Source organism: Bos mutus, chromosome 19 (genome assembly GCF_027580195.1).
Source record: "Bos mutus isolate GX-2022 chromosome 19, NWIPB_WYAK_1.1, whole genome shotgun sequence".
Lineage (NCBI taxonomy): Eukaryota > Metazoa > Chordata > Mammalia > Artiodactyla > Bovidae > Bos > Bos mutus.
In genome coordinates this window covers 9,514,453-9,528,818 of record NC_091635.1, presented here as the reverse complement: position 1 = coordinate 9,528,818, position 14,366 = coordinate 9,514,453, and the positions used below count along the sequence as shown (strand labels likewise).

General features: G+C 56.1%; 1 protein-coding gene across 1 annotated transcript in view; it reads left to right on the top strand.

The window, feature by feature from the left end:
- The window catches only part of DNAH17 (dynein axonemal heavy chain 17), a 99,800-nt gene that overhangs the window by 63,953 nt on the left and 21,481 nt on the right, over nt 1-14,366 (top strand). The window contains 11 exon segments of the mRNA XM_070389484.1: nt 429-576; nt 948-1,039; nt 2,272-2,433; nt 2,945-3,109; nt 3,222-3,413; nt 5,681-5,947; nt 6,665-6,826; nt 8,526-8,759; nt 9,847-10,011; nt 11,530-11,625; nt 11,763-11,980. Of these exon segments, the coding sequence (XP_070245585.1) occupies nt 429-576; nt 948-1,039; nt 2,272-2,433; nt 2,945-3,109; nt 3,222-3,413; nt 5,681-5,947; nt 6,665-6,826; nt 8,526-8,759; nt 9,847-10,011; nt 11,530-11,625; nt 11,763-11,980 (1,901 nt within the window).

The following is a 14,366-nucleotide window of genomic DNA, read 5'->3' as shown; positions in this document are numbered from 1 at the left end:
AGCAAATCACGTCCCATACAATGTTTGAGATGTATTTGTACTAAAAAATTTCTGTGTGAAATTTAGACTTAGCAGGATATCCTATACTGCGTCTATAATCGGGGCAGGGCCTCACCCTGAATTACCTTGGACAGACAGAGATCTGACATGTAAACCCAGGCTGCACTGAGACACTCTGTGGCTGCTGCCAAGTTGTCCCCGAAGAGCGGGATGTGAATTTGACTGTTTTGAGATGGAATCAGTATCTAAGGGTGGCCGAGGCGGTGGGGGGGTCTCACCACATGCAAGGCTTGAGGGAACCTGTCCATTCTGACCATGCCCACAAGACACCAGGAGACAAGGACAGAGTCTGCTCCCCAGGAAGGCGGCCCTGCCCCAAGCTGGTCCCCACGCACGGCCTGACGAGGGTCTCTGGTTGTTCCGGGCAGCGCCACTTCTGCGTGTTTGCAGTGAGCTTCCCGGGCCAGGAAGCCCTCACAAGCATCTACAGCACCATCCTGAGCCAGCACCTGTCCTACCGCTCAGCGCCCTTTGCGGTCCAGAGGATGAGCAGCCACCTGGTGGCCTCCGCCCTGGGTAAGCCGGCCAGCCTCGCCCCCTCTCCTGTCCGTAAGACCCGCTGCGTTATGGGGCCGACAGCAGCTTCATACTCTCCTCTACTAAATATTTTATTTATACTTTCAAATCAATATTTGTTTTCAATGACGCTGTGTTTCAACAGAGGGTATTATGAGATCCAATTGCTCAAGGGGGGAGGTGGAAGATAGGAAATTCTGTATATAGCAATGACTGACACATGAGCAGAGCGGCAAAATCCCTCCCCCTGCAGATTTCTTAAATTGTCACCGTCTCACAGTCCATTTGCTGTAGAAACTATAGCTTAAGCTTTGCACTTCCTGAGGCCATTAAGAGTGCACAAGAATCGATGTGTCTTTTTCCTGGAACAGCCCTGCACCAGAAAGTGACATCAACGTTTCTTCCCACGGCCATTAAGTTTCATTATGTTTTCAACCTCAGGGACCTCTCCAATATTTTCCAGGTACTGCTCTCTCAGCGCTAAGTAATGCCACCTTATGGCCAATGCCTAATCCACGGGTGCTCGCCTCCTCTGCCATTCTTGGGAGAGAAAGCAAAGTGCCCTATGGATGGACGAAAGTGATGGAGGCGGATACGATGCGATGATGGTTGTGACAGATGATGATGAGGGTGGTGACCGTGGTGGTGGTGGTAACTATGGTGATGGTGCTGATGGTGACCATGGTGATAGTAATGATGGGGATAATGGTAACTATGGTGATGGGGGCGCTGTTGCTGATGGTGGCCATGCTGATAGTGATAATGGTGGTGATGGTTATGGTGGTGCTGGTGATGAGAGGGGTGCTGATAACATTGGGAGTCATGGTGATGACGATGAGAGTGGTGGTGACGTGATGGTGGGGCTGGTGACAGTGTGTCTTGGTGGTGGTGGTGGTGATGTTTCCTCTTATGGATGGACTGAACTAGCCACTGGGTTTGGCCACTTAGATCCCCATTTCCTCCTCCAAACAACGCATAATGCTCAGATATCCCCATTTTTGCAGATGGGGAGTCCAAGGCTCAGGGAGGTTAAGTCACGCCCATCTCCTCCCATCTCAAGTGTCAGCTCAAACGTCGTGCCCCGAGAGGCCCCTCCTCCTCCACACACACCCTGTCCCACCGTCCCCGTGTATGTCACGGCACACATCACAACATGCGATTACCTTGTGATTTGTCTGTCTGGTTCTGTCTCCCCGCTACAAGGGGAGCTCCATGAAGGCAGAGTCTGTCCCGTCATCGCTGCACTCCCAGAACCCAGGACAGGGGCTTGGAAAATAAGCACCCATTGAACTTGCCAGGTCACTTGGTTGGCAAAGAGCTGAGCTAGGCCAGGCCGGGCAGGCTGGCTGCAGAGCTTGAGCTTGACGGCCGCCTCGAGGCCTCCCATAGTCGGCTCGCGCCTGAACAGACCCCTTGTCCCTTTCTCCACCATCCACCCCATTAGAGGGGGCAGCCCTTAACCCTGTCTGGTGAAGAGAATCCCCCTCATCATCTCTCAGACCACAGACACTCACTTCAGCCTCCAGGACTTGTGGCCTTGGCAGTCTCTAGTTTCCTGGGCCCCAAGTGGCTACTGTCCCACTCTACCAGATCACTTCCTGGGAAAGCGGCCACTATTCTCGTTTGATCCGTGTGCGGCACTTGGCTTGCCTCTCAACACACCTAAGGATGCTGACCATCCCGCATCTGGGGCAGGGGCTCTTGTTCTCCACCGCAGAGATCCTGAAATTCCCGCTGGACCTCGTCCGCCTCTGGCTGCACGAGGCTGAACGTGTGTACGGGGACAAGATGGTGGACGAGAAGGACCAGGACACGCTGCGCAGGGTCACCATCGCTTCCACCAAGAAGTTCTTTGACGTGAGTCAGGCCACCAGCTCGCCCTGCCAAGCCCAGGAGGGTTTGGAGGGGCAGAGAGAGTAGGGGCCCCTGACAATCCTCGCCTCCTTGCAAGGGCCCTGGGATGGGGATGGGAAGAACCATGCTGGGTCCCATGAGATGGCTCTGCCACGTGCGCGTGGCCCAAGCGAGGAGGAGAGGCGCTCTCGGCAGGTCAGGAGGTGAAGACCTCTCCCTCCAGCAGCCGGGCAGAGACAGCTCTGCTCGGGGTAACACACTCCGCTGGTGGGTCTGGGGTTTGCATGGTAGAATCATTTTCCTGGACTGGCAGTTCATTCCCAGTGGGACACAGACCAGGGGCTTTTGCCCAGCAGTTTGCAGGGCCCCTGGCAGCATCAGTGTGGGCCCCAGCAGACGTGACCTGGCCTCCTGAGGCCGTTGGGCAAGATGCCAGGGCTGCTGCTTGGGCTCCGTGGGCCCGTGGTGGCCACCAGAGCAGACTCTCCCCTGCCCCGCCCCCATCGACATCTAGGATCTCGGTGATGAGCTCCTATTTGCCAAACCAAACATCTTCTGCCACTTTGCTCACGGGATCGGAGACCCCAAATACCTGCCGGTGACCGACCTGGCTCCGCTGAACAAGCTTCTGGTGGAAGTCCTGGACAGTTACAATGAGGTCAACGCGGTCATGAACCTGGTGAGCCCAGGGGTCGAGTGGGCAGCAGTGGGGCTGGGGCCGGGGGACGAGCGAGGGAGGCACGTCCTGCTGGTGAGACACCTGGGGTCTCTCCGCCCCGGCTTCTTTTCAGGTGCTGTTTGAGGACGCGGTGGCCCACATCTGCAGGATCAACCGCATCCTGGAGTCCCCGCGGGGTAACGCCCTGCTGGTGGGGGTGGGCGGCAGCGGCAAGCAGAGCCTCTCCCGCCTGGCCGCGTACATCAGCGCCCTGGACGTGTTCCAGATTACCCTCAAGAAGGGCTACGGGATCCCAGACCTCAAGGTGAGGGCGTCGCCTCTCAATAAGCCGCCCTTGGCAGTGGGAGGAGGGCGGGGGAGGAGGAGTCTGCCCACTCCCTGAAATGGAGCATCTGACACAGAGACTGGGATGGTCACCAGCAGGGTCTTTATCTCAAGACAGCAAAGGCCAGGGCCCACGGCCATGTGCCAAAGGTAAATGGAAGCGTGGGTTTCCGGTAGATGAGAGCTGGAGTCCCCTCATGGAACAGCGGTGAGGGGTTGGGTTCTCGCCTCTGGTCATCGCAGCCTGCCACCTTGCCTTTCCCGGTTTTCCAGATTCAATCATTCAGAACTGGTACTAACTAGCAGTCTCACCGCCTGCTCGGGGTTCTGAGAGGGCCGCTCTCTGAATTAATTGAATAAACATTAGCTCGAACAGGTCTCCCATCCCCAGGACGTGCCGCCGAGGCTTTTTATTGATTTATTTTTCCGGAAAATTTGCTCTCTCAGGGAACTGTGAGCTAGTCAAACATGATTAGTCTAGAGCTTATCATGGCCGCCGCTCAGATTAGAGCTGAAATTGATTTGACCATGTCCCGTGGTGTCTCTCTCTTTGCTTTGGTGCTTCTGTGGGTCAGGACGAGGCTGGCCCAGGGGACCCGCCCCTCCACTCAAGGCTGCAAGGCAGTCACTGCCCAGGTGGCCTTGGGCGGGGGGATGGTCTGGACCCCCACCAGAGCCTGGCGCCCTGGGACCTCAGCAAGAGGGCAGGGTGGTCTGCGGGCTGGGGCCCCAGGAAGGATAACGGGGATGGTTAGCTGGCTCTCGGCCCTGCTCTCAGGCTGTGCCAGGGACTGCAGCCTCCAGGTGAGCATCCAGCCTGTCAGAGTCCCCAGTGCCTACTCTTTCTATCAAACACTAGCCAGCTCTAATTTTTAAACCCAAGCCTTAAGGACAAGGTCTTTGTAATGTAGGTCCTGCCTCCTGGATTGAATCAGAGTGTGTGGATTCTCAGCTGAGCTGAGCGGGTCCTCACTGACCCCACAAGTGCTCTCAGAGTGGAGAGAATCCTTGCACCCGGAGCCATGTAGCGGTACTGAGTTTTCTCCACTGATAAAGCTTCTAGTCTGTTAGCTTAATCATATTGCTTTTATCTTCATGATTGCATCATACTCTTTGCCCTCGTGAGGGCTTCGTTCCCGTTACCTCACCCTGGGACCACCCGTGGCTGTTGCTATTTTATTCCCTGGCATGAGCTGCAGCAGCTCTCTGATCCTTGTCATCCCCATTCACTGTTCCTGCACCCCTGACGAGCCAGCTTTGCACTCGTCCCTTGTCATCATTTATTAAGTAGCTTCTGTAGATTCGGAAGTAAGGACAGCTATAAACAGAGCTATAGGACCTTGCATCCTATTAGGGAAGCAGACTCCTGAACGGTTAGAAGATGGATTATTATTGTTCTGATAGTAGTGTTGCAGTAAGAAGTTAACAAGGTATATGTTGTTAGTATAACAGATACGTTCATGATTATATTATAAAGTCACACCAACAGCCATGGGCGCCCCCTGGAAGCCGGAGACTTGGGGGCGAGGGGAAGGGTCAGAATCCAAGCCCAAGGGCCATCATGTGCCTCATGGAAAATCCTGGACATGGTCCCAAGAAAACAAGATACCATCAAGGACATTTGGGCAGAGGAGGGGCAGGATGTGGTGGTGTTCTGGGGCAAAGTGGAAGATGGCTTGAAGACAGCAGAGATTGCTCAGGGGTGATGGTGGGCAGGGGGTGCCGCACGAGCCCCGGTGACCCACAAAGGCTGGATCCGGGTGGTGCAATGAGAAGGGAGAGACAGAGCGAGTCCCTCGTCGTGGCCCAGTGTTCTGCCTGCACTTGTGGCCGTGGGGGCTTAGCCGGGCTCCCACCCGCTGGGTCAGCTCCCCAGGCCCCCTACACACAGTCCCCAGGCCAGGCAGTAGCACGCTTTTGACTTTTAGGAGCCCTCTTCCTGGGGCCAGAGTAGCGGCCCCCAGAGCTGGGCTGGACCCTCTGAAGAAATGCTTAAAGCTGAGTGAGGGGCCAGCCATGTGTCAGCAGCCCAGGGACCCCGGGGATGCTTCCAGTTTGGCGCTGTGGCAAGTGGTGCCTTCACAAGTGGGCCTCCTCCCCTCGGGGCCCTAAGTCTCCATCTACAGACCCTGCCGTTTCTTACGGGGCCGATCCGCAGGTGCCCCCCTGCCCTGGGTGGTGGTGCGAGATGCTTCTGAATGAGCATCTTCTTGGTGAGACCTCTAAGGGTGTCTTCCTCGGGTCCAGCTCGACCTTGGCGCCCAGTACATCAAGTCGGCCGTGAAGAACGTTCCCTCGGTGTTCCTGATGACCGACTCCCAAGTGGCCGAAGAGCAGTTCCTGGTGCTGATCAACGACCTGCTGGCCTCGGGGGAGATCCCGGGGCTGTTCATGGATGACGAGGTGGAGAACATCATCTCCTCCATGCGGCCCCAGGTGAAGTCCCTCGGCCTGACAGATACCCGAGAGGCGTGCTGGAAGTTCTTCATTGACAAAGTGCGCAGGAACCTGAAGGTAGGGGGGCCTGGGGCCTGGAGGGTTCCGGGGGGTCTTCTAGGCTGGGTCTTCACTCGGGGAGGAGTTGGGGGCTGTTCTACCTCGAACAGGAAGTGGAAAACTCTTAGGAGAGTTCCAGTGGGCTGCCTGGTGGAGGTGGGCTGTTAGTAGTGCCCCGTGGCCGAAAAGAAGTGTTTTCTGTATGCACTCCTCTCCCGTAGAGCTCGTTAAATAGATTAGTTCACCTTGACCTTCCACATTCCCTCTTGGGGGATGCTGGCTAAGCTACTCGAGTTAGACTGAGTACGTGTTGGGTCCTTCTCTCCCGTCCGGTCTGTGTCCAGTAGGAGAGCTGCCCTCTCCCCTCCCCGCCCCTGGCCAGGTGGCACTGCTCTTCTCATACCTCCCTCCCAGCAAGGACCAGACATGCTAAAGGGACCTGCGTCCTCGCTGCCCAGCATGGATGCCCACTCCCCACTCCCTCTGGCACCCAGCCATCCTTCCGTCTTTGCGAGGGCCACCTCAGGAGAGCTTGGGCTCCCCTGCACCCCCACATCATGAAATGGCCACACTTCTCGCCCAGAACGGGGAATGTTCTCCGCACCACCACCCCCCTCCCCCGCACTTGGAGACAAACACCACTCACAGAGTTTCCCTTCTAGACGGGATTTCTGCAAAAGCAGCACCGTTTGGCATTGCCATCCCCCAGCGAGCAACCTCTGTGTCCTCTTCTAGGTGATCCTGTGTTTCTCCCCTGTGGGCTCCATCCTGCGAGTGCGAGCAAGAAAATTCCCCGCTGTGGTCAACTGCACGGCCATCAACTGGTTCCACGAGTGGCCGGAGGACGCCCTGGTGTCCGTCAGCGCGCGCTTCCTTGAGGACACAGAGGGGATTCAGGTGAGTCTCGGGGCACAGAGCTGGGAGGGAGGGGTCCCCGTCATCTACCTCCAGGGACGGGATTAGGGTGAGGCACTCGCCTTGGGCGCAAAACTTAACGGGGCACCAAAAACTGCACTAAGATCAGCAATGTTTCAATGCGGTATTTTTTTAAAAATCAATGCTGCAACATTCAAAACATCAAACTTATAAACAAAGGTCATCATTTGTTGATCTTGAGGCCCTGAGTCACTCTTACAGGGGAATGGTTATTTCAACCGGCTGGGGGTCCTGGGCTCCACAGGGCCAGTTCAGGGAGGTGTGATGCCCACGTGAGAACAGATGGAGAAGCTTGGGCTTTGAACACAGTCCCTGGTGGGAGCCTGTTGCCGAGCTCATGTTTACTTTGATCCATGTATACAGGTGCACACTTTTTCCTCCTGCCTTGAGCCCCAACACGGCTCAGCCCAAGGGGCTCTGCCCAGGGCTGCTCCCTCACCTGTAACCTGCCTTTCATAGGGCAAGACAAGTACAACGGGGCAACATAAGTCTTCTTTTACTTTTTACCTTCCATTTACGGTGTCTGTCTTTTATCAAAAGACAGTGCCCACATTCACCATCTGAGTTCATTGCTGGCCTAGAAATGGTCATTAAACTCTGACCCAGCTGATGCAAGTAATCGCAAGCCTAGAAAAAATCCCACGTGGTTATTGTGTCTGATTTATTTTGAACACATATTCAGTGGGATAAAATAAGCCTGAAATTAACCTCCTCCCTGGCTTTTAAAGATGGGCAAAGTTCCCTGCTTGCACGGTTAGAGCGTTCAGCTGCGGGATGAGCCATTCCTGGGAATGCAGCTCCGACCACGTGTCCTCCACGCCCCAAGTGAACATAGAGGCGGGGGCCTCCTAGGACCAGGGAATGGCTCCACTACCGGCACCAGTGAGGGCTGCCAAGTAGATGCCAAAGAAATGTGTGTCGGATGAATACCTTCCCAAATCAAGGTGGCGCTAGTGATAAAGAAGGGCTTCCCTGGTAGCTCAGTTAGTAAGGAATCTGCCTACAGTGGAGGAGACCCAGGTTCGATCCCTGAGTCAGGAAGATCCCCTGGAGAAGGAAATGGCAACCCACTCCAGTATTCTTGCCTGGAGAACCCCAGTGGGCAGAGAAGTCTGGCGGGCTGCTGTCCATGGGGTCGCAAAGAGTCAGACACAATTGAAGCGACTTAGCATGCGTGTACAAATGTTGCTCAGACAATTCGTGGGGCAAAGCTCCCAGTGCTTGTCTTCGGGCAGGTTGGCGGGGCCCAGGTCGTAGGGGCTGTGATCCTGACATGGACACAGGACAGAGGAGGCTGGGAAAGGAGTTACTAACCCCCCAGGCCCACCACAGGAAATGCCCAATACATGCTTACAGACGTCCTGGTTATTCAAATATGCTGAATATATGAATGTGTGACTCAGAACCGTCATAACCTCGGCTGTGAAAAGGTGCCCTGGTGGTGCCACGTCACCATTGCCCGTGAGAGCCCTGCAGGCCTTGTCATCTCGAGCCTCACTGGGCACCTGAGCTGCCAAGACTGAGAGGGGGGTCCCTCTCATCCAAGGTCCTTGGCAAGTAAGGGAATCCACCTTGTGGTCCTCTGTGGCCGGCAGCCTCCTCTTCCCCGGGTCGCTTCCACCAGGGCACTGGGGAGTGAACGGCCTGCCTGTCTTTGTAGCCGGAAGTCAAGGCCTCCATCAGCCTCTTCATGTCCTACGTACACACGACTGTCAACGAGATGTCCAAGGTGTACCTGGCCACCGAGAGGCGCTACAACTACACCACGCCCAAAACCTTCCTGGAGCAGATCAAGCTGTACCAGAACCTGCTGGCCAAGAAGAGGATGGAGCTGGTCGCCAAGATCGAGAGGCTGGAGAACGGGCTGATGAAGCTGCAGAGCACGGCCTCTCAGGTAAGAGGAGAATGGGGCCACGGGACGAGCTTCCGGAACCATCCCCCAGACGTGTGACATGTTGGTAAAGGGACCAGGACCCCGCCTTGGGGAAACTTCCACTTGTAAACTAGAGTGAGGGTGTTGACTGTGACAGCGGGTCCCAGATCCTCTCGGGATGCTGAGGCCAGGTCAGGCGCTTCCTTGGGGAGGGAGGGCCTGAGTCTGGAGGGGTTTGCTCACCCCGTTGGGTGCAGCTCTTGAAGGTGGGTCCATCCTGGGGCTCCGTTCACACTGCCGTGCCCCGATGGAACAGTATCTGCTGTACTTTCACGCCACGTTAATTTTTAGTCTTCTGCCTGGTTTTGAGTGTCTTCCCTGGTGTAGCCCGGGCTCCCTCTTTACTGCCCACTGTTGGCGTCTCCCCAGGGAGCCTGGTAGACAGCCCCCGAGTCCCTGCCTCCTGGCCAAAGGTGCAGGTGGGGAACAACCCCGACACAGGCGGAGCTACATGCGTCCGGCCACCCCTTGGGGGTCGAGAGGGGCACATAGTGGTGGGGGATGTCCAAGAAAGCGCTTACAGGAGCTGAGAAGTGGCCTGCCCCCTCCCTGGAGAGGAAAGAAAGAGGAGCCTGGCCCAGCGGGCGTTTCTTTTTCCCCAAATATACCTTCCGGAAGTGGTCCTAGGACAGTGAACGAGCTCAGGAGAGGGCAGTTACAGCACCCAAGGGGCTTCCCCAATGGTAGAAATCACCCAGATGGGGAAGGATGTCTCACCCCATCACTCACCACTTCCCAGTACCCTCTCCACCCAGCCTCTTGGGGCCTCACCCGAGCACCCAAGGCAGCATTTCATCCCCAGCCCCCAGCTCTCACAGCCCCACCCACCAGCCTCCCCACGACTCCTCGGCACCCTGGCCACCTTGACTGCCGCCTCCCCAAGCCTCAGGAATGGGTCTTATACTTGTGATGACCCTGTGTACACAGCTGGTGCTCAATGAATACTTACCTTGGAGAAGCTGAAAAAGCACAGAGAAATGCACCCCAGGGAGCAGAAAGCAACTGGCCGGGACCCCAGCCTACCCGTCTGCCTCACCTCCCCCTCCAGGTGGACGATTTAAAAGCCAAGCTGGCGGTTCAGGAGGCAGAGCTCAAGCAGAAAAACGAGAACGCAGACAAGCTGATCCATGTGGTGGGTGTGGAGACTGAGAAAGTCAGCAAGGAGAAAGCCATTGCTGATGAGGAGGAGATCAAGGTGGAGGTCATCAACAAGGTAGGCGGTGGGCAGCTCCACTCGGCCAGGCGCCTTCCCCGAGTGACCAGTATCTCCCTGCGGGCCCTGGCAACCCAGCAGGACTCCTGCAGGGAGGGCACCTCCCCTAAATGCAGGGCCCCTGGCTCAGCAGAGGGCTGCCCTCCCAGGGCCCCGCAGTGGCATCTCCTGAGCTGGTAAGAAATGCAGGTTCCCAGACCCCGGTTCTGCTGAACCGGGTCTGCATCTGAGGGACATGCTCATGTGAGCACATCAAGGCTTGAGAAGATGGCCTCAGAGCCCTGGGCCTCAGACTTCCTACACCAGGAGCCCCCAGAGGTTCCAACACCCCCGACTCTGGTGGGCTCCACACTGAAGGTCCCTGTGGTTGGGCTGATTTCTCATCACCCGTCTGCGTGCCCTTTGCGTCATCAGTCATGCCTCTGCCTGAGGGTCTAAATTAAGAGCCTCAGTAATTGTCTGCTGTCTCTTGAGCGGGCCTGAGTCAGCCTCCTCCCACGGCTGACAGGAGTGGGAAGCCTGAATACTTCCCACCAGCGCTGGAACGAGGGAGGGTCCCAGGAGCTCCGCTCGATCCCTCATGGTCAGCTGTATGACCACAGCCCTGTTAGGGTGGCCGGAAATGTGCCTGACATCTCAAAATTAGCAAGTGATACAGCCAATATCCGAGCCAGGGCCCACACCTGCGCCTTGAACCCTGGGACCTGCCTTTTGATACTCACATGCAGCTTAATGTCTGGGCGCCCACCCCTCTCCAACCCCGGATCCCAAAAGGGCCCACCCAGACGTACTCAGGGAGGCTGGGGGCTGCTCCCAGCACCGCCGGCCAAGTCAGTGCCTTCCACGCCCTGTTCCCTGAAGTCGGGCACAGGGTGGGCTTCTCCAGAAGGTTCTTTGCAGAGGGACCTTCTTCCTTCTGTCCACCCTCCCCCGTGTCCAGCACAGCTCCCAGCCCCCATGGCCTTCTTCGTCTTCCTCTGCTGTCACTCAGGTCCTGATTGATTGATAGGAAGCTTCTCCCAATCTCTCTGGTGCCTGGAAGCTCAGAGAGGTTCTTCCCAACCCGAGTGAACGATGCATGCGTGAATGAATGGATAGATGTGTGAATACGGGTGTTCTCACTTTAAGAGGAGGATGGCCTGCACCTCTGAAACTGGCCCAATCTGGAGGAATTCCACAATGGCACCAAGAGACGAGGCCTCAAAGCCCTGGGGAGTGGCCTGCACGGGCCCAGGTTTCTCCTCTGGGCCTGGAAGCTGGAGCCAAGAGAAGGCAGTGTTCCCCTTCCTGAATCCCAGGTCAGCTGACGGCCCAGGGCCTTTTGACCTGCGTGTTTTTGGGCAAAGGAGCCAGCAGGCGTTTGGGGGCAGGAAGGTAGACTCCAGACGATGACCCAGAGAGTGAGAGCAGAGGGGAGTGCCCCTCCTCACCCCTCCTCGCCACCCTTCAGGGTCCCCTTTCACACGCACCATCCACATGGACCCCAGCATCCATCTTTCCCATCTGGCTTCCTTCCAGAATGTCACCGAGAAACAAAAGGCCTGTGAAACGGACCTGGCCAAGGCAGAGCCGGCCCTGCTGGCCGCGCAAGAGGCTCTTGACACCCTGAACAAGGTGAGGGCAGGAGGAGGAGGAAGAATCAGGGACCGGGACCCCCAAGCTGAGAGGAGATGCCGTGGGGTCATCGCCAGGACCTCCTGGTCCTGCTCGGGGCTAAATCCCCACTCAGGTCCGTCCACCTGTCTCTGCAGAACAACCTGACGGAGCTGAAGTCCTTCGGGTCCCCCCCGGATGCTGTGGTCAACGTCACGGCCGCTGTGATGATTCTGACCGCACCTGGGGGCAAGATCCCCAAGGACAAGAGCTGGAAAGCTGCGAAAATCATGATGGGCAAGGTGGACACCTTCCTGGACTCCTTGAAAAAGTTCGACAAGGAGCACATCCCCGAGGCCTGCCTGAAAGCGTTCAAGTGAGTCGGGGCTCGGCTGCCCCCATGGGGTCCGCCCAGGTCTCATCCTGTCGGGAGCACATCACGTTCAGGCCCTGTGTGGTCGTGAACCTCCTCCCGCCTGTCCCTGGCCCCACACCGCGTGGTCCCAAGGGAAGCCTGTGCTTGCTGAGGGCAGGGCAGGGTCTTGAGCGACAGAGCGAAGGCGGGACCCCAACTTCCTCCTACCTATCCGTGGCCCCACACCGCGTGGTCCCAAGGGAAGCCTGTGCTTGCTGGGGGCAGGGCAGGGTCTTGGGCGGTACAGAGAAGGCGGGACCCCACAGCCAGCAGGCAAGAGCCTGGGTGCATTTACCTGGACCTGGCTGCCAGGGCATCAAGGTGAAACATGATCCCAAGCCCGGGGGGAGCCTCATCACCCTCTGTCTCCCCAACCTTGGTCGATCTAGCTTCTTAAATGGGGTGAGGGTAGGGGTGGATCAGAGGGTGGGGTCAGAGGGGTGGTCTACCCACCCCCTGGGTGGTGCTGCGTGCAGGGATCAGTACAGGACCCTGCTTTTGCTCCTGGCACTTTAGAAGTAGCAGTGAGTTTTAGCCTTTTTGTATCTTGTTCATAATTTGTCCCAGCTGTGCACGCATGTAGTTATTTTTAGTCCCTTATAGTTTCTTTGCATTTGTTGCTCAAGGAGACACTTGTCCAGGTGCAGTCACTGCAGCAAAGGGCCCCAGGTCCTAGTCCGTCTTGAAGTGGGACTTGGAAAGGATATGTAGAGTGGGCGCTTCCCCACCTTGCCCCGTAAATCCAGTAACACCAGCATTGGTGAGCACTGCACTTGTGAGCAGGCTTCCCAGGTAGCGCCAGTGGCAAAGAACCCCGCCTGCCAACGCAGGAGCCGTAAAAGACACAGGTTCGCTCCTTGGGTCAGGAAGATCCCGTGGAGGAGGGCACGGCAATCCTCTCCAGTACTCTTGCCTGGAGAATCCCATGGACAGAGGAGCCTGGGGGCGACAGTCCACGGGGTCACAAAGAGTCGGATACGACTGAAGTGACTTAGCACACACGCACTTGTGAGCACTCTGTGCCTAGCCATCCCCCCCAACCCAAGTTCAGGGCCAAGCTGACCTGACCCCAAGCGAGAAAGGGAGGCCTTCCCATGACCCCAGTGAGCCCAGGTGAGACCCCAGCCTCTCGGTTCCATCTGTATCAGAAGAGAGCTGGACGAATGAAAAGCATTTGATGACTAAGGAATAGTGTGAAGTTCAAGAGAAACACTTCCAGACTCGCCTCCAGGAGGTGGTCTGTGTTAACATTTGGCATGTTTCCTTTCAGTCTTTCTTCTAAAGATTTCCCCCTGGTAGTTGAAAGAATACTGTGTATATGCAATTATCTGTTCTGCTTTTTATTTTTTACTTAACATTGCAGGAGAAAAAAATCTTTTCCCTATCTTGTCAAAACACTTGATCTGTTTCTTTTTTTTTTTTTTTTAACCACAGATGAATTGTAATTTACTTAACTATACCTGCGCTGTTGAGGGTCTAGGCTGTCTCCGCTTCTGCCATCATAAACAGTGCCATGATAAATGTCTTCTCCTTGTCACCCAGCAAACTTCGCAACTGCCACCTCCCCATGCTGTCTGGAGTGTGCTTAACAGATGCAGACCCACCGCCTAAATAGAGTGTAAAAAATGCCAGATAGAGGAGGTGATGGGCTGTGTTCCCCACCTAAACTCAAATCACACTTCAGTTATGATTTTTGAATCATCCATTCAGAATTCCTTCTGCAGACAGCTCAGTCTGTTAACGCTCAATGATGTCACCATTATTTTAAAAACACTAGTTTCTAGAGCTTCTTAGCTGCATCTGCGGGCACTGTTCCTCATCACTTTTGTAAGATAACACCTTAACGTCACCTCTTTGAAGTCTCACCTGTATGTAGAGCCTGAGCCTCACCGGTGATGCTGGAAAACTGGGCCCTGGTTCCGACACTTCCTGTGGGCATAAATCTGGGCAAGTTGCCATCCCCCCAACACCAGTTTTCTTGCTGAGGGCCGGAGTGGTTGCAGAATGAAAGCGAGACCAGCTATAGAAGCAGCAGGGAACAGAGAGTTAAGGGGAAGCAGCAGCTTTTCTTCATCTTGAAATCACTACTTCTTTTCCCTTTCATAGGCTTCCCTGATAGCTCAGTTGGTAAAGAATCTGCCTCCAACGCAGGAGACCCTGGTTCAGTTCCTGGATCGGGAAGGTCCGCTGCAGAAGGGATAGGCTACCCACTCCAGTATTCTTGGGCTTTCCTTGTGGCTCAGCTGGTGAAGAATCTGCCTGCAGTGCGGGAGACCTGGGTTCAGTCCTTGGCTTGGGACGGGAAAGGCTACCCACTCCAGTATTCTGGCCTGGAGAACTCCATGGA